Below are 23,085 nucleotides of genomic sequence, written 5' to 3'. Positions count from 1 at the left end.
GTCTTTGCAGTCTGTTAGCTTTAGCATATGATACATCGTCCAAATTATGAATATGTAGAACATCACTAAAGATGAGGCACAACTGGTTACATTATTTGTTCTGAAAGGGGTCTTGCAAATGTCTAATAAATCCATCCACACTTTTAAAATTACTTTAAAGAATGCTGAACTCAATTCATCTGTAGGTGGTATTTATATTTTGCCAGATTATTGCCAATGGAGAATTGGAAAGTAGTGTTTGCAATTGTAAAGCCTCAAAATTTGATATCTAGCATCAACACAGGTATGACACCACCCTCTTTGTGGCCCAGGACTTTATGTACCACAATTTTCTCATTCATCTATAGTCATGATTTTTATAAAATTCAGTCTTTCCCCGCACTTCCAATTCCTTTGACAGGCTGGAGAAAAGCACTAAACTGCACATGATCCCAACAGGATCAGGGGAAGAAGGATTCCACATTCAAACCAAAACAGATCGTTTTCCGTAGTTGTTTTTTGTTTAGCTGACTTTTGCACTTACAAAGGTTGGGAGTATCAAGTAGAAAAATGACGTCTTTTGAGAGTCTCATAAACAGGAATGTAGTTTCTGTGCCTTGGGGTCGACTTTTTCAGCTCATCTGCTGTGCTGGTAGGTGATGCAGAAAATTGCGAGGAAAAATGAGTGGACGAATGTTTATCTTCCTGTGAAAGCACAATGATCAATAGATCCTGTGTAGATATGTGGGGATCTGTTAATGTACATTTTTACTTAATTGCACTTGAGGGGAAAAATAAAAAAGGAAAAAAAATAAGCAAAGAAGTCCTGCAACAGTTAGTTCTGCTTGTTGGTTTCAGGTTACCGCATGAGATTAGGATCTAGCACAGACAAAAAGGATTCAGGTCGCCTTCATGTTGATTTTGCTCAGGCAAGAGATGACTTTTATGAATGGGAATGCAAACAAAGAATGCTGGCCCGAGAAGAACGCCACAGACGCAAAATGGAAGAAGACAGACTGCGTCCTCCTTCTCCTCCGGCAATAATGCATTATTCCGAACACGAAGCTGCTTTGCTGGCTGAAAAATTGAAAGGTAAGCGGCATTTGATACTTTTCAGCGTATTATTTCTTAAAAGCAGGAGCCATCCAGAAGTCAGAGGAGGGTATTGGACTTCTCTCCGATTTATTTCATTACTTGCCCTGTGAGCTTCCTCCCATTCCTCGGCCATTTCTATGCCAATGGTAATGATACTCACCCACCTGCTAGAAATTAATAATGCCTGTCCATCTACCTGTGTTTTAACAGCTAAAACACAACCTTCAGAATGCTACAGTGGGGCTTTTTCTGTTGGAACCTTGGAAATGCTCTCATAATAAGACAACCTGTTACAAACATCCTTCATATTAAAGGCCTGATTCTTAAAATCTCTTTATTCCTTGACTGATATGTTACTACATTACGTGCACGCAACTCTCCCAATTCCTAGCATTTAAATTGCCCTCATGAGCTGCATTTTAACTTGCCCCTCAGAGGTAGTGGTACAACTTATCTCTGACACACATCATCCATTCTTTCATTCCCTCTTTAGGGTTAGAATTACTTGTGCAAGATAGTCTATTGTTTTGGTATGCGTTTGCTTGCTTGCTTGTTTGTTCCAGAGTTAATATTTTTCAAGGGTGCAGCTTGAGGATTCTCATCTTCAGTAGTTAACATAGAAAGTAAGAAGCAAAGAAATAAAATTATTCATGGTAAAGAAATTAAAAAAAAGATCAAGCGAACAACTCCTCGTACCCCTTAGAGCTGTATTTGTTTTCAATAAGTGTTTAGCAATTGTGTTTGGCATTCTTTCCCCACGTGGTAGCCAAGCACGTTACTTTACTCTGTGCCAGGTCACAAGAAACTGCGATTCTTGCCACTGTTTCAGAATTATCCGGATTGGATTTAGGCTATCTAGCTGTCAACACACTGGCCTCTGTTCTAACTATGAAACATGTTTGGGAAGCCAGAGAAGGACAGTGCGAAGTGTTGCATCCTTGGAACATGGAGCAGAGATGCACCCTACTGTCTCTTTGAGTACTGCACTGGTGGCTGTTGTCACTGTTACCTCGGTCTGTTATTAGTTTGGCTGACTGCTATACTCACCACATACACTCCCCTATTAAATAACTCATTAAGTAACTGGAGGTTGGTAAAATAACCCAGATGGATTGATAGACCAGGAAAAAAGGAGGAAAGAGGCCCAAATATAAGAACTTTTAATTCTTACCTAGCTTCAAGTCCAGCTCCTCTAGAGGTTACACAATACAATACAGAGTTTTAGATCCATCTGTTCCTAGATTCTGTTTGCAGTTGAATATTTTAAGAGTGAATCTTTTATAGGGAAGTTTTTCTTTGTGTAGTAATGCCTGGAGGTTTCATGAACTAAGACAGAAAATGAAAGAAGTCTGGACAATTTCTTCCGTATGGCTAGCCATTGCCTGGGACAACTGAATGTGGTTTTTTGCAAGATGTTTAAGATGTCTATATTTAGAAGGGTTTTTCTTTTCATTCTGGGAAGTTTCCATACTTAATTAAAACCTATTCCAAGTACTTAGATCTTTGGTTCTCCCGAGGGACATTTGTCCCAAGCTTGGCATATACGCATGAGTTTAATATAGAAATATTTTGAGCACGATATGGACTAACACCATGTACATGACTATTTCTCTGGAAATAAAGGTAAACTTTCAGAATACAGAATTAAATATTAGAAATATCATAATTTCAGAATACAGAATTAAATATCATAAATTAAGAAACCAAAATAGTAAGTTTATTTTTTAATGGTTAAAAAATCATTAAAATCCAGCAAAAGAACATGTTGCAATTTTTAAAACTTCACTAGTTAGCAGTTGCCTTGTAGAGAGATTAACAGCACCTACTCTGGATCTGTATAGATTGTTGGGGATGGAGAATGTAAAGGACCCCCCTCTCTTCTCGCTGGTCATGAGTTGTCTCCTGTATTAGCTACTCTAGAAAGCAGAGGTGGGGTTCAATCATTAAACTGGTCTGTTTTACCTTTCCTATGGCATCATAGCCAGTATCTATAAGGCAGTGGGGTAGAACATTATGGTCTCCCTTGGGCAACATGGATTCACCACATGAGCCCTCTGTGACATCCTAAAAACAGAAGTAAAGCAACACTAAAAAAACTTCTTTAACTCTGGCAAAGGGCAGTTCATGTCATCATACATTCACATTTTAATTGTGAGCTTCAGTGAAGCTAGCAGAAGATATGTATGTACGTACACACATACACATCCACACACATGCATGTATATAAAACTTGGGATTCAAAATCTCAGGTCTTTGGATACCACCAGATTTGCATTGCTGGAGAATTCATCCAAAAAAAATGAAGGATCGAAATATATCTGCTCTTGGCAGGATTTACCTTGAAAGACTGGGTTTTGAGCAGATGCTTTGCAGTTGCTTTCTTAAAGTCATGACCTCCCCATGGTACCCACTTCAAAAGACTCCTGACCTCTGTTGCCAGCTCATGAGGTAGAGCTGCAGGTGCCCAGTGCGCAGGTTTCAGCTCCTGCAGTGCCTCCAGAACTTCACTGAGCAACACTAGCTGAAAAGCAAGTCAAAATAGCTAAACAATGTCATCCCAAGGTACTGCTTTGCTATCACAGATGTAGACAACTTGGTCTGAATCCAAGCAACTTTTGTTGTCAAAATAACCTTGGAAATTCCTGACAGCAAGGAAATCTGATGGTGAGCAGAGATGAACTAGGCTCATCAGCCAGTCCCCTGTCGTGGTCTAGATATTTATTGAGTCTGTAACAGAGGTGACAATATCTTTTTTCACCTTCTGCAAACTGTCGCATAAAACTTAAAGAAATCATTGGTTTTGTGCACCAGACTTGTCTGGAAACTCTTGCCCCAGTATTGTCAGCATATTCCTATTCCTCTCATGTCCTGAAGTCACCTGGTACAGCAGTAACTGAGGGGGTGACAGAGCATAGAGGATCTTTTACGCTGGTTGGAAACAGAAGTTCATTATAAAATTTCAGCCAGGTAATCTTTACTGGTATGGAGCTTCACTGAAAAAAAGAACTGATTTCTTAAATGGACTGCCTGGTGAAGTGGGGATGGGAACTAAGACACCTCCACTGCATGTGAGACCTTGCATACCTGCAAAAGTATGAGGGGTTATGACTTCTCCATTCCCTGATCTCTGTGAACTATTCCATATCCCTTCATATCTGTAAAGAACTTGGTTTGAACACTTGATTAATGCAGAAATAAGGAAAACCCACCAAACTGTGGACCAGTGCAATTCTCCACCACTTCCCATTTTAGACTGTGGCAGACAATGCTATTTAATGAGTATCTTTTTCTTTTACTTTTTTTTTCTTTCTCTTTTTTTCTTTGTCTTTTTCTTTTTTTTTTCCTTCTTTTTTTTTTCTTTTTTTTTCCTCTACTAAGGTCTTTGGGGTCATGTAAATGAAATCCTTCAGAATTTTTTCCTTGTTGGCAGTGTGGACATTTTTTTTTACCTTTCATGTTGTTGACCAAGAGTGTACTCACTTTTCTCTAAGTGCCTGTGATGTTGTTCCTCTCCCTGTCCACCTATCGTGTTTTGCTGTTGCCACTTTTCACGATGCAACAGTGACATACTGCCAGTATCATAAGTGTAGGCTCATGGATTTGAGCCTGTAGCTCTAAAAATATAGGCCTATGCTACTAGCTCTCATTGATTAAACATTTTTAGAGCTGGTCTGCATTGATAATTTGCTAGAGATGTTCCTTGCTTGTCACAGCCAGAGCCAAAAGAGGGAGAAGCCAAGTAGATGATAGTTCATAAAAGAGATTTACCGCATTGGAAAGACGACTTGTCACAAAATATTTGATTCAAATTTGTTTCATTCACTCCCATATCATATTCGCAAGCCTTCTTCATGACTCCAGGACACAGAAGGCAGAAGAGAACTGAGCCTGGACTATCAGAATGAAATGAGGTTCATCATTCAAACTAGATGGATAGCATGGGGAAGAACATGAGCTCCTCATACCAGGGCTATGCTGATCAGTTTTAGGTTTGTACCACACATTTTAGGTTTGCGAGCTGGTTGGGAAAATAAAAATGCTATTTAATTTTTCATGACAAGGTATTTTTGTTTGTGGGTTTTTGAACTTCCAAACCACTAAAGTAGATTTGAAGGGAAAAAGCAAAATAATAAGTGGGCACCATTTGTATAAATGGTAAAGTAACATTTCACTTTTTCAATAGGTACTCTTCAAACCTACTTTTTGATCCAAATATTCCAAAATTTGTCACTACATTGCAAATAGTTTCATCAAATAATTCTCTGATATCCACAGAATAAGATAACAGCTAAACCTAACTCAGGTTAATGAAATTTCTAGCCTCCTTTCTGCCATCCTCCTGCCTTATGTAAAAATCTGTGTTTCCTTGAGGAAATATCTCAAGAAATTCATAGACATGAATTCTGGGAAACCAAGGCCTTCTATAGTGAAGTGTAAATATGAACTGCTTCCTTAAAAAGCCTTTGACAATAAACCCCGAGTACTTGTTCTGAAAAAACAGCAGAATATTGTCTCTTCTGCTATTACATTATAAAAATGTGACCTTGCCGTCTCCTGGTTCACTGCAGCATTTTGTTTGGTGTGTGCCTTTGAGATTTTAATTCCTCAGTATTAGATCAGATGCATTATTACTGCACAGTGAGATGTGTTGGTAGATATTTAGGATCAAATTTGCATACTCTGACATCTGTTTTCCTGGGTGCTTTATAAACAGTTGAGTAATGCGGTGCCCAGAACATCACACAACTGGAGATAGGCTGAACCTTTTATCCTTAGGTGGAATACTGCTCCGTCAGGTGCATTGGAACAAAACATTTTAATCTGTGTGCTTATGACATTTGCGTTTTTAAGCAGAATTTCAAACATTATGGTATTCTTAATTCAAGCATATCTGCACCTAATGGTATCATCTTCAGAAATCACTTCTTGCAAATAAGCTCCTTTAAAATACTACATCTGTCTTATTTGCTGCAGGTAGTTAAATGGTTCCACCATCTAACAAAGACATCTCTTTATATCTGATCATCTGTTTTTTAAATGTTTTGAGCAAAGGAGACATAAATATCTTCAAGTTATATACAATACCCTGGAATTTACCTCCCTTTTAAATACAGTGTTTCTTTATGAGCACAGGAAAGTTATTCATGCGGTTTTCCATTTAAAAAAATATAATTTGAAAAATTGAGAAGCTGCTTCTTTGCCAGGCACTGTATTATCCCCTGAAGAGAGAACAGATTGGAAATTTAAATAAATAGACGGCAGTTGCAGCAGAATGAACTAACCAGGGATGCATCTTGTGCAAGATTCAGGTAACATCAAGCCTGACAATCTCAACCCTTGCACATCATTTGAAATATAAACAACATTTAATTGCTTGGGAAATAGGATATTTCACTGAGAAGAAAACCACGCTGCTTTCATTATCAGTCTACACTTGAAAGGCAGACTTGTGGAGTGCTGCAGATGCGCTGCGGTTATCCGGAGAGACAAGTCTCACGCAAAAATTATCAAATTCAGTGCAGGGCTACATCGGAAGGGGAGGCAAAGCCAAGATGCTCCCAACAAATCCAATGAATGCCAGGTTTAATTGCTGCTGAAAGACTCCAGACCCTTTTTTAGCACAACGTTTTTTTATTAGTAGTATATCAGGACAGAGTCCTACCACAAGACATGTTTCGACGCTTTAGCGTCAAATCTGTTCACTCACCCTTCCCGTTTTAGATCATCGTTTTCTCCTTCCTTCTTCCATATGCTGCTGACATCTGCTGTGACACAATACATCTGGCTCTGCGAGCCTCGCGCAGGGGCTGCGAGCAGGCACGGTGCGCCGGCACTTTTGTCTGCTGGCAGAGGAGCATAAGATGGGTTCAGCTATCAGCATCCTAGTAACCCAATTCCCTGGGTACCTTCCTCCGAAAGCCTGCAAGAAATACGTTCCCTGTTAAGCATATTACTAAAAGTGTCCTCCTTCACCTAATCTGTATTGTACCCATGTGAATTTTAAGGTTTTAATATAAACCCACTTGATTAAATGTACCGCACTGCAAAACGACTCAAGTTAATTACTATGAACCGGGAAATTGCAGCTCACCGATCTGAAAGTTTGTGGTGTGATTTTGAGGAACAGGGAGGAAACTCAATACCCTCATAATTACTTTTTATTGGAAATAATGGCAGCAGCAGGATAAGATAATGGATTTCTGTGTCTCACGTGAAACACCCACCTCTGGAAGAACCTTGTGTGATTTAATTTGGAAGAAAGAGTTTGATGATAGAGGGTGGAGAGAGTACCTTTAAAGATATCTTTTAGTAAATGTATATGCATATTTTTATCGAAACTAGTTTCAACTAGTCATTTATTACATAACTTGAAAAGTTTCTTGGTTATACCATGCAGTTAAGGCTATTTAAGAAATAGTAAGGCAGATATTAATCATTCTTTAAAATAACCCTTTGGCAGTAAGAATTCGTATTCCCCGATTCTCACTTATTATGCAGTGCCATTGGGTTAAAAATGTTGTTAATCCCAAAAGTACCAGACTGATGTGCGTGTCGCATGGCACAATTATATAAGGTATTTGAGCAGGAGAAAAAAGAAGGTGAGGGTAGTAGCTGAAGAGTTGTGTTTCTAGGTCAGTGGCAGGCACTCTGTGCGGGAGAAGCTCTTAAGCCAGGAGAAAAATAGGTCGTCATTGTGGTACCAGAAGTGGCGTGTGCTGGGCGGCAAATTGTTCCTGATGCACAGGGGAGCTGGGCTGAACCTGCTGATGAGAGAGGTTGGTAAACCCTTTCCCTGACCCGATTCTTCCACAGCAGTCACCCGCTGTGGGTTATTAGTTTTTGTATCGAATTCACTGTTCGTAGTTTAGAAATCTTAGTTATTGTCTAATAGATTATTAAATCGGAAGTCAGATTAACAGCAACCTTGGCCATACATCCTCCCCTGGTTGTAGTTACATGGAGTGAAGAACTCTGCATCCTGAACTAGCCTCTTCCACTTGCCTGTAATAGCTGGACTGGGCCCAGTTTGACAAACTGGAACTGGAGTGTGAGCAGCTGAGCAGCTCCAGGCAGACCTAAGGACAGTGTAATCGTGAGCCAAGGGGTAGTGCTGAGCATGTGGGGACGAAGCCGGGGGCACAACACCATCCTGTGGCACAGCTACAGCTACGCAGACAGGATGGGAGCTTTCTAGGTGTAATCGTTAGGATAAAGAACAACAACTCTGTCTTTCCAGCATCTCCTTGGCAAGCCTAGGAGATTGCATTAGGGAAGCAAGATTACAGACAAGAGATAGGGAGGCTCTAGATAGAGACTCTGGACAACACCATGGCCTGCAGGACTATATAGAAGGATAGCTGTGATGTGGACGGGCTCCAAGTATTTGTGTGAATTATCTCAGATACTTTTCAAACATGTGAGAACAGCCAGGGTTGGAAAGATACTAACAAGGCTAAAAGCAACTGTAGCTTAGTGTTTGATGCTTGTCTAGCATGCAGCGTCACTCTCAAAATACAGAAATATAGAGTTAGCTATATTTGAAATATGTCTCTAAATTTAAGAATGATAGTAATAAGCATTTGAATGCCTGACTTCAGAGTGATGGATTAGTCTATCTCCTTTCTAATGATTAAGGCCTTAGGAACTGTCGTCAAAGTTGTGAAAGCACCTTATGGATGTGCTTAGCATTGAGAGACAAATAGTCACAACATTTCAGATTGAGCTGAATTCTGCCCTGTGTTACACCAGAGAAACTCCATAAACTGCAAGTAAAATTTCTGTTTCCAACACTTTTTCCCAGTATTCCATTTTTTGGCAATTATTGTCTTAGCTTTTTCTATTAAAAAGTTTATGCCAGTTGAGGTTGCTTAGAGGAGGTCAAATTACAAGCAGAAAAATGCAAAATATTTTTCAACAATTATTCCTTTTTTTTTTTTTATAGAAATATCCGTGTTGACAATTTCTCAGACAGCTCTAGGGATGCATTTTCTTTTCTTTATATTTCATTTCATCTAAGTTGTGAACTAGGATTTAAGTGCCAAATATCTTCAGTTGATATAAGAGGAGTTTGAAATGTCTTATCTCTAGAGGCCTGTGATTGAGTCTAGCAGCACCTGGAAATCTCTACTGACAGACACCCGTCAAGCCATCCTCAATAGATGGGTAATATTAAAGCAACATAGCGTGCGTCACAGCGTACAGTGTAACTGAAAACCCAACTTAGGTACACAAATGCTGGGTAGCTGTAGTGTTCTGTAACGGGTGCACTTGCGTCATGGTTGGGATCGCTCTGATGATCGCTCTACCCAAATGTAGATGCCTGTTGCAGAGGTGCCTGTATATGAACCGGGCACCTTTAGAGCCAGCTGAGTGAAGCAGGCACTTCTGAGGCAAGGTTCACCTCATCTTCAAATAGACAGCTAAAACAAGACTGATAAAGCCTGTCCGAGAAGTGCCCATCTCCTTCCATTGACTGTACCGGGACCCCGGGGTTACTAAATGAGATGTTGACGTAAAGGAGATGAATCTTACCTTATTTGCTTAAAACATGCTGTAACTTGGAGGAGAAAAAAGGTTTAAGTGCAAGAAATAATTTGCCACATACTCTTTTTAAAGGAACAATTACACATGGGAGCATGTCTTATATAAATGAATTTATTTTAAGAGTATGTTTTTAAACAGTGTATATTTATGTGCATCCTACTGCAAGAGAATAATTTTGAACAGAATTAGGCATTTTATTTTATTTTTTTAATGAATGGCTGCAATCATAATACGCTTCATGCTCTGCTTAAATTAGATTCCACTGCTGCATTTCTTTTACTATTTATCTACTAAATAAAAAATAAATGAACAATCTGGTATAAAAATCTGGTTTTCTAAATGAATCTCTGATTGCTCAGAAAGAGTCACTGCATTCTGGATGAAGAAAATTAATTCATGGGGAGTTACCTTATGCCAGTCACCGAGCAGTCAGCTCAAGAATATAGAAGTTAGAAATGAAGGTGAAATAAGGAAATTTTAAAACTGTAGAGAAGAGATTTCATTAACTAATATGCTCCTGTTGTGCATATATTACCCTCTAGCATTTTTTAATGTATCTTCTAATTATGTAATCAATGAAGATGCTGATGTTTACCAATGAAAGGATTTTTCCTGCTACTACAGAGCCATGAATTAACTATAGCAGGCCCACAGACCTCCGCAGCTCCCTGGCAGTATAGTATGTTGAAAACAGTTTTTCAGCGTGTCCTTTTAAATGGGTTGAATCTTTGTGGCAGAAGGATGGCATGTTCATGAACATCCTTTACAAACACCAACTGTGCCCGATAAAAACAAAGCAAGGGGAAGGGTGTTTTAATTTCCTATAGACTCTATAGCAAAACAACACACAGACGTGTACTGGGGAGAGATTAAACCAAGAAAAAGGGAAAATGTTTCTCTGCAACTGATTTCCTTCATGCATCTCCGTGAAACATTTTTGCTCAGTTCCACACACTGTTTCTTCACAGGTCACAGTGTACCTCTTCAGAGGTGCTTCGGTGTATCATTTCTCCCAACTTTGCTGTTCATGTCTTGACCTAGATTGAATGCGATAATTTACTCTAAATGGTACTTCAGTGTTGTGCGATGATACAGATAATGATGTCTACGAGGGAAAAAGAGGAACATTCAGCTGTAGTTACTCTCTACTCACAATCAGCCGCATCTTTGGTGTTAACAGGCTAGTGCCATCCGCAGGGTGACCTGACTGTACAGACTGTTGGAAATTGCATGCTAACATTGCCAGAAGCCATTACAGGTTACTTTTGTTGACCACTGTAATTATAACAAACGTTATGTTCCAGGGACGAGTTCTTGGCTGTATTGGATCTGTGACATCCAGCTCCCATGCATTTCAGCAGGCTGAAGATTTTACCCAAGCCTTTTGGAGAGCCTTATCCTAGTGTTTCCCTGCAATGAAGAGGCTTTGCGTGAGCCTTGTTTACACTTAGCTTTTCTGAAGCCCATATTCAGCCAACCTCACTCATCAGAGCTGCTTAATACCTCCCTGCCGCATATGTATCCAGCAAAGCTAGGAAGTGGAGTCTAATCCGAGGGGACAATATGGAGAGAAAAGATGCCCGTCGGATGACTCCTCCCCAGAGACAACTACTTAATGAATGGTGATGGTGAATCACATGTTAATATAAAGTCGCAACAGATACATCATCGTACAAAGAGAGAGTGTTATGATGCTCTTATTTTGCAAATTTTTTCAGGGATCTTGGGTGAACATGCCCATCCAACTGAGGAGAGCAAATCCTATTGCTGTAGCTGAAAGCACATTTCAGTTAATAAAGATGGTAAAGATCAGGCAATGTAAAATCTATTCTTCAGAGGCTGTGGGCACAGAGCGTGTCACTTGTCCTCTCTGTACTTTCGGCTTCTTGCCTTTTAGGGAAGGGATTACTGATTCAGCATAAAAGCCCAAATCACCACTTAAGAATTAGTATTTCGTTATTCTTTGCACATGGAAAGCAGAGTCTGAGAAACTATGTCCCACATTTCTGTATCTGGGAACACAGTTCGTTGGGTTTAATATTTTCCAATTTTCATTTTAAGTGTCTTTTGGTTGTAACTGTACTACTTCTCTCCACCAAAACTGTATACCTTTTCCTGTAGAAAGGCATACCTACCATCTAAAATATGTATAAAAAAATATAACCAACAAGGACTGGATGAGATGTTTAAAACAATTTGTTGGGAAATGGAAGTTTTATAGAATAAAATCCTGGGGAAAAAATTAGATCAAATTGCACAAAAATGGTTCCACAGGAAGACGGTCTGTTGTAATAACATTTTCTTGCAGCTCAGCCTAAATGGGACTTAAAAAGTAATGTGTCCTCTTAATCCTGATGAAACCAGAAGTGTAATAGATGCTGCACTAAGAGTCTTCCGAGGAAGCTGAAAGCACTGTCAGAGGAAAGAAGATTACTTGGGCAAGGAGTGCACAAAATCTAGCCACCAGTTTTGGCAATCTTTCTGCAGAGAAATAAAACTTTAGTTATCTGAACGCTAAACATAAATCTGTAATCCAGGTGTTTGCCTGGATTCATCTGGACTCCTTTAAAAAAATATGTAAAACAAAGCACAGAAAAATGCAAGATACAAAACAAATACAGACATATCAGCTGTTCAAAGCAGTTCCTTGTAATTAATCAGTGCTTTGAGGAGGAATTTTCAGCCTCGTCATTGTTCATTAATTAAGAATGTGATATTAGTTAAATCTGTTAACAAAAGTATGACTGAGCCCAAGCTCCAAGACTGCGCTTTTGGCCGAGCAGATTAACGTGGACACATTTCATTTCCTCAGTGGGTCCAGAGGTCTCCTCACTCCTGCTGTAAGGTCATTTCATATCACTGAATGGCTTAAGGGACACTTTGTGAAAGCAAGGAGTCAGGACACAGGGAAGCGGGGGGGGGAGTGCGTGTGCCTTTTGGTGTGAGAAAGCTATTAAAATAAACAGAAGACAAGTCTTCAAGGAAGATTTATGTATCTTCAGGTGGCAGCATTGGCTTCCTACATCCGATAGAACAAAGGACTCAAAAGTTGCCCAAAATGATATACTGCAAGCAGGATTTATGGTGATTTTAATGTGACACAGAGCAGAAAATGTGTTCTCCGCAGAGTATTTATGCCTGCAATTTAAAACCTGTGCTTTGATTGTTCTAGATGATAGCAAGTTCTCAGAGGCCATCACAGTGCTGCTTACCTGGATTGAGCGAGGCGAAGTGAATCGTCGCTCTGCAAACCAGTTTTATTCGATGGTGCAGTCGGCCAACAGCCACGTCCGCCGACTCATGAACGAAAAGGCCGCTCATGAGCAAGAAATGGAGCAAGCCAAGGAGAGTTTCAAAAATGCCTTAACGGGGATCCTCACTCAATGTAAGTAATCTTTTTTGTCCAGTGTTGCTGTAGTGATGGTGGTGGTGGTGGTAGTGGTTTTTTTATCATTTTGTTTGTTTGGGGGTAAGTAGTTGCAATGCAGTCATATTCTACTTCATATCTTATTCCATACTCTATGGCATTTTGGAGGAACAAGGACCATTCCTAAGAGCTTATTTCTCAAGGTGAGCAAAGTTTCAGTAGTTTTTTTATTAATAGATGAAGACCTGCTCTATGGATAATGTCTACTGTTGTGTAGACACAACGCTTCAGGAACGGACCAGACAGAAGCTTCCTTGCTCTGAGCAAAGATCATGCTTTTGAGGAGAGAAGTGACATGTAGCCAGTGCATTGCAGCTAGTTAACTAGGCCAATTCCAGAATAGAGCACAATTAGGTTATATTTTTAGCCTGGGTTTAGGTAAAAGGAAGTAGAATTCAGCAGCTTTTGGGCATATATTCACAGCGTACAGGCCACCCCCACAGTAGAAGAATATACTGTACTGCTGCTGGCATCAGGACTGCTTGGCTGATACAATGCCAGTATTAATTTGGCAGATAAATTGCCTTAAATATTTAGTGCTGGCAGCTATTTCCTTAGTACAGAAATATAATCAATGAAGTTACCTTAATGAGGTTCCCTCATAAAACAATAATTGGGATACTTGCCTAGAAGTGTTCTACAAGGAGGAGTGAGAAGAGAAGAGAAGAGAAGAGAAGAGAAGAGAAGAGAAGAGAAGAGAAGAGAAGAGAAGAGAAGAGAAGAGAAGAGAAGAGAAGAGAAGAGAAGAGAAGAGAAGAGAAGAGAAGAGAAGAGAAGAGAAGAGAAGAGAAGAGAAGAGAAAAAAGGAAAGACCAGAAGAAATGAGAATTAAAACTAATTTCATTGTTGGTGGTTTTTAACATGTCTACTCATGGCTGCTCAAGCAAGAGGCTTTATGATACTCAGAAGGATGGAGCCTCGAGCCAGCTCTCATATGCAAGTTAAAAACAAAAACCAAGACAATTTACCAGATGGAGAACAATACAATTGTTGCACTGTAATTTCTGAATCACAGCCCTAGTCATTACATAAAAAAAATACACCCTTAAGGGCCTTCAGAAGCTAGGGCTGAAGGCAGAAGCTTGGATGGACTTGCCTGAGTTAGGAGAGCAACCCCCTGGAAGCTTCCTGCATATGTGATGGAGAGCTCAGCACCTCAGAAGACCAATTCACTCCTAAGGTACATGTCCTTCTAATCTAAGAGTTGAGATGCCTGAATTTAGGAATAAAGAATCTGGGCCAAAGGCATTTGATTTCTGAGTAAATTTTAAACACCAACAAATTCCCCGGTGGTTTGCTAGGCAATCTCATCCTCCATCTCAGCAACTAAAAGGCAGTGTGAGGAGCAGAAGCGCAGGCACCACGCATGGCCGTGCTGTTCAATTCACACCAGGGCCTCTGTAGTTTTGTGTGCAACAGCCGTCCCCAGCATTCGGAAATGCCTTCTTTAACTGCATTTTAAAAAATCCTGCATTGTCAGCGGGCTGAACTTTAGTTAAATCAGTCTAAATTAGCCCATTTGTCACCAACTGTTGTAGAACATCTGTCACTTGGAAATAGAGATCCCGGTAGTTTCAGGTGGAAACTTGCAGTTTTGGCTATCTGGTTTGTTTCTATAATGTGCTGAATGTTGAGCTTACTTACAAAAGCAGAAATAGGTCTGGCTTCAAAACATGCGTTTCAGAGTGCCACAGTCACAGCAATGCCTGGAAGAAGAGAGTTTCTGACAGATCTGGCCTAGGAGGACAAGGTCAGCAAAAACACAGGCTCAGGGAAAGGTGTTACACTCCGTGGTTTTTAGAAGAACAAATTTTATGAGCTTTCCAGATGCTTCACATTGGTTATTTTAAAAACATCATAAACACTGGCCATTATTAGCATTAATGTATCTTATTAAAATTCTCTGCAAACTTGCTATGAACAGATGGATGATGGTTTTACTTTACACGTGTATGTGCCTAAGATTGCTAAACGTGGAGACTGTGAAATGAGCTTCCCTTCTTCAAGAATTTTCCTGTGTTTGATTTGATCTGAGGAACGTTTTTCATGCGTTCCGTTGTTTTCCCACAGCCCTATGTAATCAGATATGATATGTCACTTGCTTTATGAAGAAGAATTTGAAAATACTAGGTGTCCAAAATAGGTGTGTGTGGTCTATTAAATTCTGCAGAGTGGCAAGAAAAAACACTTCTGCTGTTCTGCAGCAAGGATCCAAAAGTCTAGTGTGATGCTGCAGCTGTGTGACCATTTGACATAAATATTACAGTATTGTTAAAATACCATGTGGCATTCCTCTGTCAGGAACTAGGTCAGATGTCCAACTCCGAGCTGACCATTCTGGGCTTGCTTTGCAGTCAGCAGAGAAAAATAAGCATCTCCAGGGGATGAGTCATCAGACCGACCTCATGGTGCGCTTCCAGTGAGATGAGTCATCCCTTGGAGATGCCATTTTTTCTCTGCTGTCTATAAAGGACTTGCAGGGGGCTCAGAACCAGATGTCCAACTTTCACATGCCTTGTTCAGAGCAGATTGATTCCACTTACTGTGTTTGGTCTCGATACAGAAGGACATAGCACAAGGGAAGAACTTGGAGTTAGATAAAAATACCAGCATTGTAGCAGTGAATATTATGGGGAGAGAAGAAGAAATACATTCAGAAAATGGGCTTCAAGTGCACTCACCTGGAACACACACGCTGTCTATGTGGGTCTCAGTATTAAATGCTTTCTTATTAATGAGGATTAGTGTGGCCAGAACATTTCAGCTTACGGCCCAACTACTAAAGAAGTACAGGTATTGAAATCCCTGCTACAAATTTCTGCCTGCGGGTATTTAGAAGATTACCAAGCGGATTACCCCTAAAAATTTGGGTCAAGCGTTCAGCATGTGAATTAATTACCTGACCAAAAAACTTGTGCCAGGATAATCAGCGAAATAAAGTGTATTGCTGCTGTCACACCACAAATTTACAGCCACTGATTTAAGTTCTACAGGGCATCTTAGCCTTGTTTTGGTGATTCTTCGGTTATTTGAAGGATAAAGAGAGAAAAATGTCCATTTCCTTTTTTTTTTTTTTAATTAAATTACTTTTTCTTTCTAGGTTTTAATCTGTGCTTAAAATATGGATAATTTTCCAGGATTTTGGATAGTTCTCCCTTTGCCCTTTGCAGTTTGATTTCTGAATTCTTCCACTTTGCTTCCCCAGCACAGTTACATGTGACACTGCTCCCTGACTTTCCATGCATGTCCGTTTCATTTCCTCCCAAACCAACTTTTCAGCCTAAGGCTTATAGATGTTGATCCTCATGTTTAAGAAAAATGAAAGCCCTGGAGACCTCTGTGTTGGGCTGTTTTTTAGACTACACCACAGCTGCAATTCTCTCCTCTGACATTCTCCTCCCTGCACTGTAAACTTTGTCTATTTCTTATTGAGGTTTCAGTCTATTTAGTGCACTGTTCCTTGAAAACATTTTCAGAAGTACCTATGGGTGAGTGAAGATCCAAAATCCCATATTCAAAAATTAATTTGGTATCTCTGGAGTTAGATATACGAGGGAGTGGAAGTGTCACAGTATGCAGGTAAAAAGACACATGATGTAATGAACAGAAATGCCCCATGGCTGCGTACTGAGCAGCTAATGACACTCACTTATTTGGTCATTTTTGTCAACTTAATAATGGGTGAATCTTCAAGGGACTTGAAGGCACCAGGTCTATGAATCAGTCTTCTGTGTGCCTGTGGGGGAACGGTGGGAGGGTGGTTTTTATCATGGAGCACCCTGGCCAGCTTAATTCCTTATCACGTGGTGAACTTCACTTTGCTCTCTCCTTGGCCTTGAGGGATTTCAGTGCCTAGTGGTCAGGACTATCTTTTGGAAAGATGTTTAAATACCCTGAACGCCAGTGAAGGAACCGAACCTAAGGCTCACTCATTCCAAGAGCGCCCTAAATGGGGAGGTTTGGTGTTCTGAAAGGTGGTATTGACCTCCCTTAGGGTGTTTGACAATAGCTTTTAGGTACCTGACCCAGAACAATGCCGGCCGGAGGGAGATGTCTCCCTGCCTCCCATAACATGGCACCGAACAGAGAGGACAGCTACATCTCTGTCATGTCCCCATCCAGGGGATGTGTATGCATAGTCTCTCAGACAGTTAAGGCAGCGGCCGCCTATGCATTCCCAAACGTGAAACCCTTCCCCTGCACTTTGTAGGACATGTGAGCTTTAACCCACCGCAGATGATTACACATAATCACCAGAGTCTTAGAACTTGTGTAAAAGGCCCGAGTGTCAAAATGTGAGTCTGAAGGTGTGGATGGACACAGAGTTCATCCTGAATTTTATTCACAAAGGCTAAATGACAACCCTACCGTTGGCATTAGGCAAGCCAATGGCAATCCAGTGGCAATCCAATGTAGCAATCCCCAGGACTCGGTATTCAGGGCCAGTATACAGCAGTAGGCAATCCTAGTATTTCCAGGGGACATCATGGACAAGCTATGTACTGATATCTTTTTTTTTTTTCCTTTTCAGCTAATAAATATCAGTAAAATATCAGTAAAAGCAAAACTGTTACAAACTTTAATGCCATTTATAAGTGACAAGATGCAATCTTCAGTAGTACTGCTGGAGTATTTGTAAATTGTAAAATAAATTTTTCCACTAACTAGCAGGAAAATGTTGGTACCTTTCTCTTGGTATAGTTATAATTGTAATCAGAGGCCAAAACCTACAAGGTTTATAAAGTCTTAAAACACAAACACACTTATAAAGTCTTAAAACACAAGGATTTATATCTGTGCATAAAAGTGGCATTATTAATTCTTTTAAAGAAGGAAAGAGACAGCATCTGAGTGAGTGTCTACTTTGCCTGGACAACAAGTTGACTTCTGAGAGGGTCAGAAAAAGCACTGCAATTATCATTACGTCACTGGTGTACCTTTACCACAAAAGCCATGGTGGTGGCAGAGTAGTATGTGAGTAGTATCGCAGTAGTATGTAGCAGTATCCCAGCTTTGCAAAGAGCTGTGATCAGGGTGATATGCTATGGTGCTCTGAATTTAACAGCTCCCGTGTAGGCACACTACGGCACTACGCTAATATGGGTGATGATGGAAGTGGGGAGGTACCCAGAGCAGAGGGAGTATTAGGCACCATCTCGAGCAAGTGCACAGCACCATCAACCAGAATTTTATGATAACTCTACTTGCCGTTGCCCACTTTAATTTTTTGAAAACTATCTCAAGGGCTGAACTGCGTAGTCCAGTTCCAGTCGTCGTGTAGACATTTTTCCCATCTTGCTATTGAGAGAAAGTAATTTTCACTCCACAGCTCAATATACAGTGTGCCTGACACTTCCTTCTGCTGCCAGAAAGCTTGTTTGCTTCCCTGTGCACTGGCATTGTATGTAAAGGTGTACATGGAAGTGAAAACAGAGAGGTGCTCATCTTTCAAGAAGTCCTGAAGCCAAAGAAACCTGGAATTATAAGATGATGCCGTTTACCCACTTAGCTTGTTGCTAAGCATCCTTAGCCCTTTCATTTGTGACACAGGATATGAGGCTAGATACACCTTTGAGCTGATTCAGTAGGCCTGTTCATTAAGAAGAATCAAAGGTTTGGGGAGAAGACTGTGTGTCGTGTCCCCCTCCTTGGGAAGGTCAGGATTGTCACCTCGAGTTTTCTCTCCCTTCCTACTGAAGGACTTTAGTGGTGTATTAGTGTACTCTGACATTTTTTCATAGTTGTTAGGTTTCTGATATAAATTTCCCTCCTCCCTCACTCTTACTCCCCCATATAAATTGAAGTTAAATAATTGTGAAGGGAAATGCATTCTCAACAGACTGAATAAAATCCTCCTCTCTTCAGGTTTGTTGATTTTCATTCTCTGATCTCTCTGCATATGATTTAATCTCTTTTACCATTATCAGCGTCTTCACAGATAGAATCTGAATTTTTAATATTAAAAAAAGGAAGAAAAATGTTAAAAACCCTTTTTGAGCTTTCTTAAAAAAAGAATTGGGATCAGTTTTGTTTTTCTCATTACAGGTTCACTTCAAAAGTTGCTCTCTTACTTTAGAAAAGGTAGAATTTACATTGATATGATGGTGATTACCAATCTTATCTGATTTGCTTTAAATTCCATACTGCAGTCCTTTCTCCCAATAATCCTTCCACTTTTTAGTATATTCTCTTAGTACTAAAAATGAAGCCAGCTTCATTACAGATATTGAAAGCATGCTAGTTAAAATTCTCTTAGCAGTCAGACTTTTTATATACATTCATGCTTTCTGAGTATTCTTTCAATTACTCTGCATTAATAGCACCTTTTAAAAGGATTTTAGTGCTCTTTAATTGTCCAGTCTTACAGTTTTTCTTTCATTTGCCAGTGACTAATTCAAAAATATGAGCTTACTTTATGTGCAATTTTTAGGTCATCATTAGCTCTTTGTGAAAAAGATTGAGTCATATAAAGTGTTTTTACAGTGCAGCCCAGATCTCAGTTGGTGGCATAGAATGCCACTATCGTACAAATAAAAACATTAATCATTCATGTCATTAGTTGCCACTGTTACTTTCTACCTTGATGTGTTTTGAAAAAAATTTAAATACAAAATAACCTCCACAATCTATCCATCCCTTTTGATTATCTCGTTTAGTCGGTGTGCTCTTTGCTTGCTTCTGTACTGATGGTTTGTCCAGTAAAGGTCATCTGGATATCGCTATTCTGTTTTACTTGTCCTCTCATTTTCCTACATGTTCTCAAAAGCATTTCTACCCAGGATGCTGCAGCAATGGCAGAGAATAGAGATGAAAGACTCCATTTCTATTTTACCTTGCATTCTTATAATTCCTCCCCACTTTCTGGCAGTATAACCCTTTGTGGTTGCAGTCTGTAATGTTTCATATAGCTTATTCCTTTGTGTTTCATTTTCTTTAAATTTCTTCATTCATTCCATTGTCTGTAGCCTTCACTCCACTTAAAGTCTGTAGGAGTCTTGGTATCGATTTAAATGTGGTCAGAATTTCAACAGAAGCTCTTCTCCTGTTATTTTTAAGACTTCTATTTTTTTTTAAATGTAGGCCATTAAATATGCATGATGTTTTATAGCAAAATAAAAGTACTGCCTCCCAAGAAATTCCAGCCAAAGGCCCCATTTTGACAACCCATGCCACTTGCCTGGATCCTGCAGGATCTCCTAGATGATGAAGCAAGGTACAAAGCAAAGAAACATGTGAAATCTGTGCTTGGTTTTGAGCTGCCTTAATGAGTAGGGATGGAGGTAAGGGCCCGATTGCTCACAGAACTGAACGGTAAATGTTGTATGGAAATGAACAATAAGGGATGAGAGTAAGGCTTTGGAGCAAGGAAGGAAAGATGGAGGTTTCACTCAAAAGGTTTTCCGAGTTGGCCGTGCACACATACCATGTGGTTTGCACATCTAAAACTGTTCAGGCTGCTTATAAGTGAACTAAAACCTTGTAAATATGAATATGGATAACCCTACGCAACTATGACTGGTTGAAATTCTTACTCCCTTCAGTAGGCACTAGTCTTGCTTCATGTCAAATCACTGGATTTGTCCCAAATGGTGTAGTCTGTGATGATGACAGATATGTTATGGGATGTCACGGTTTAACCAGCTGGTTTAACCCCAGCTGGCAACTAAGCCCCACGCAGCCGCTCGCTCACTCCCCCACGATGGGATGGAGGAGAGAATCGGAACAGTAAAAGTGAGAAAACTCGTGGGTTCAGATAAGGACAAAAGCAAAAGCCGCGCACACGAACAAAATGAAACAAGGAATTCCTTCACCACTCCCCATGGGCAGGCAGGTGTGCAGCCACCTCCAGGGAAGCAGGGCTCCATCACGCATAACGGTTACTTTGGAAGACAAACACCATAACTCTCAACTCCCTCCCTTCCTTATTCTTCCCCCGGCTTTATATGCTGAGCATGACGTCATATGGTATGGAATATCCCTTTGGCCAGTTGGGGTCAACTGTCCTGGCTGTGTCCCCTCCCAGCTTCTTGGGCACCCCCAGCCTTCTTGCTGATGGGGTGGGGTGAGAAGCAGCAAAGGCCTTGGCTCTGTGTAAGTACTGCTCAACCGTAACAGAAACATCCCTGCATTATCAATCAACACTGTTTTCAGCACAAGTGCAAAACATAGCCCCATACAAGCTACTATGTAGAAAATTAACTCTATCCCAGCAAAAACTAGCACATTGAGGCAGGAAAAGAGTTTTGGAAAGGGATAGACTATGTGGGAGGGAAAGATGGACACACAGAGAAAGAAGAAACAAAAATACAGAAGTAAGATGAGAGTGGAGGCAGTAAATAAAAGAGAAGGGGACAAGTCATGGCAGGCAGGGCAACATAAGGTATGGCAACAAATGGAGAAGTAAATGTTGCCACATAAGATGTATGAGATGATTTTTTTGTTTGATTGCCAGAAGAGGCTATGGCTGTTGAAGCCCCCTCATCCACCTCTCTCTTTTTTTTTCCTCCAGCAAAAGAAACCATATTACGTCCAAAACAAATATAGCCTTCTATATCTATTCTAATCTGCAAGAGATTAGAATGACTGGAATGAGTCACTTCACTTAATGGGACATGAACCAGAGTTCAGTCACATTTATGATGTTCCTTCATCTCAGAGTGCTCTTGGAGTTCTTTTTTTGGACAGGATTACAAAAATAGTTGTTCCTACTTTTGCTATTTTTAAATCTGAGAACTGAAAAAAAAAGGTCCACCTAACCATAAATAATGAGAACAACTAATTAAATGCAGTGCGTTGGGGATGGCTTACAGTCTTGTCAAGCTGATGAAGAAAGTAGCATTCACTCATCTTCCTTTCAGCTGGGGGGAAGGTGGGGGAATTTTTAAGGTTTTTTTCTGGATGTCAGCACAAGGTCCATGAAGTCTGTTCTGTAATATAAAATGGTGGCATTAAGAGAGCAGGTACTGTACATTTGTACATGCCCTACTATGTTGTGCTGGCCTGATATCAGGTTCCTGCTTGTTGAGAAATGACATGAAGGTGGTCTTGTTGAGTCCAAGTGATTTATCACATGGCACAGCGCCAGCACTTGCTGTTACACCAAGCTGTCAGTTTCTTTGTTGTAAATTAAACCACGTTTCACAACCTAAAAGATTTTCAAAGCTTATTTTGTAGAAAGATTTTCTAGAAACACCTTGCAGTGCAAACTGGGCTCTCTTTAATCGAAGTGTATTTTTTACTTCAAAGTTTAACAAGGAGTGTTCTTCCATTTCTAGAACTATTAATTGTTGATATACATACCTCAGGTAAGTCACTAAGCAGGTTTTGACATAAATCCTGAAAATGGGGTGTCTTCAGTATCCCCATAAAGCTCCTTCTTTCACCCTTCCTCACTGGTTGTCTTAGCTGAAAGAAGAAGAAAGGAAAACATCAGCTGCTGACACTGAGGTTCTATGTTTTTATAAGACCAGGGTTTATGATTTGTGCTCTGGGATAAACATTTTTTATTGTGTCCTTCATCTGTGTGGAAGAATCTGCTTATTGTATTAAGGAAAAATATTTCACAGAATCACAGTGTCACAGAATCGTTAAGGTTAGAAAAGACCTTTAAGATCATCAAGTCCAACCATCAACCCAACACCACCATGCCCACTAAACCATGTCCTGAAGTGCCATGTCTACACATTTTTTGAACACTTCCAGTGATAGTGACTCCACCACCTCCCTGGGCAGCCTGTTCCAATGCTTGACCACTCTCTCCGTAAACAATTTTTTCCTAATATCCAATCTAAACCTCCCCTGGCACAACTATTTCCTCTGGTTCTATCACTAGTTACTTGGGAGAAGAGACTAACACCCACCTCACCACAACCCCCTTTCAGGTAATTGTAGAGAGCAATAATGTCTCCCCTCAGCCTCCTCTTCTCCAGACTGAACAATTCCAGTTCCCTCAGCCGCTCCTCATAAGACTTGTGCTCCAGACTCCTCACCAGCTTTGTTGCCTTTCCCACATCACTCAGGTGTAGACCACTGACAATCAC

General features: G+C 40.2%; 1 protein-coding gene across 1 annotated transcript in view; it reads left to right on the top strand.

Moving 5' to 3' along the window:
- Nucleotides 1–23,085, top strand: part of ENOX1 (ecto-NOX disulfide-thiol exchanger 1) — a 143,836-nt gene that overhangs the window by 43,021 nt on the left and 77,730 nt on the right. Inside the window, exons 4-5 of the mRNA XM_082013807.1 lie at nt 838–1,071; nt 12,791–13,003. Of these exons, the coding sequence (XP_081869933.1) occupies nt 838–1,071; nt 12,791–13,003 (447 nt within the window). The remainder of the gene's footprint in view (nt 1–837; nt 1,072–12,790; nt 13,004–23,085) is intronic.

Source organism: Phaethon aethereus, assembly GCF_964289735.1.
Source record: "Phaethon aethereus genome assembly, chromosome: 1".
Classification (NCBI taxonomy): domain Eukaryota; kingdom Metazoa; phylum Chordata; class Aves; order Phaethontiformes; family Phaethontidae; genus Phaethon; species Phaethon aethereus.
This window is presented reverse-complemented; position numbering and strand designations above follow the sequence as displayed.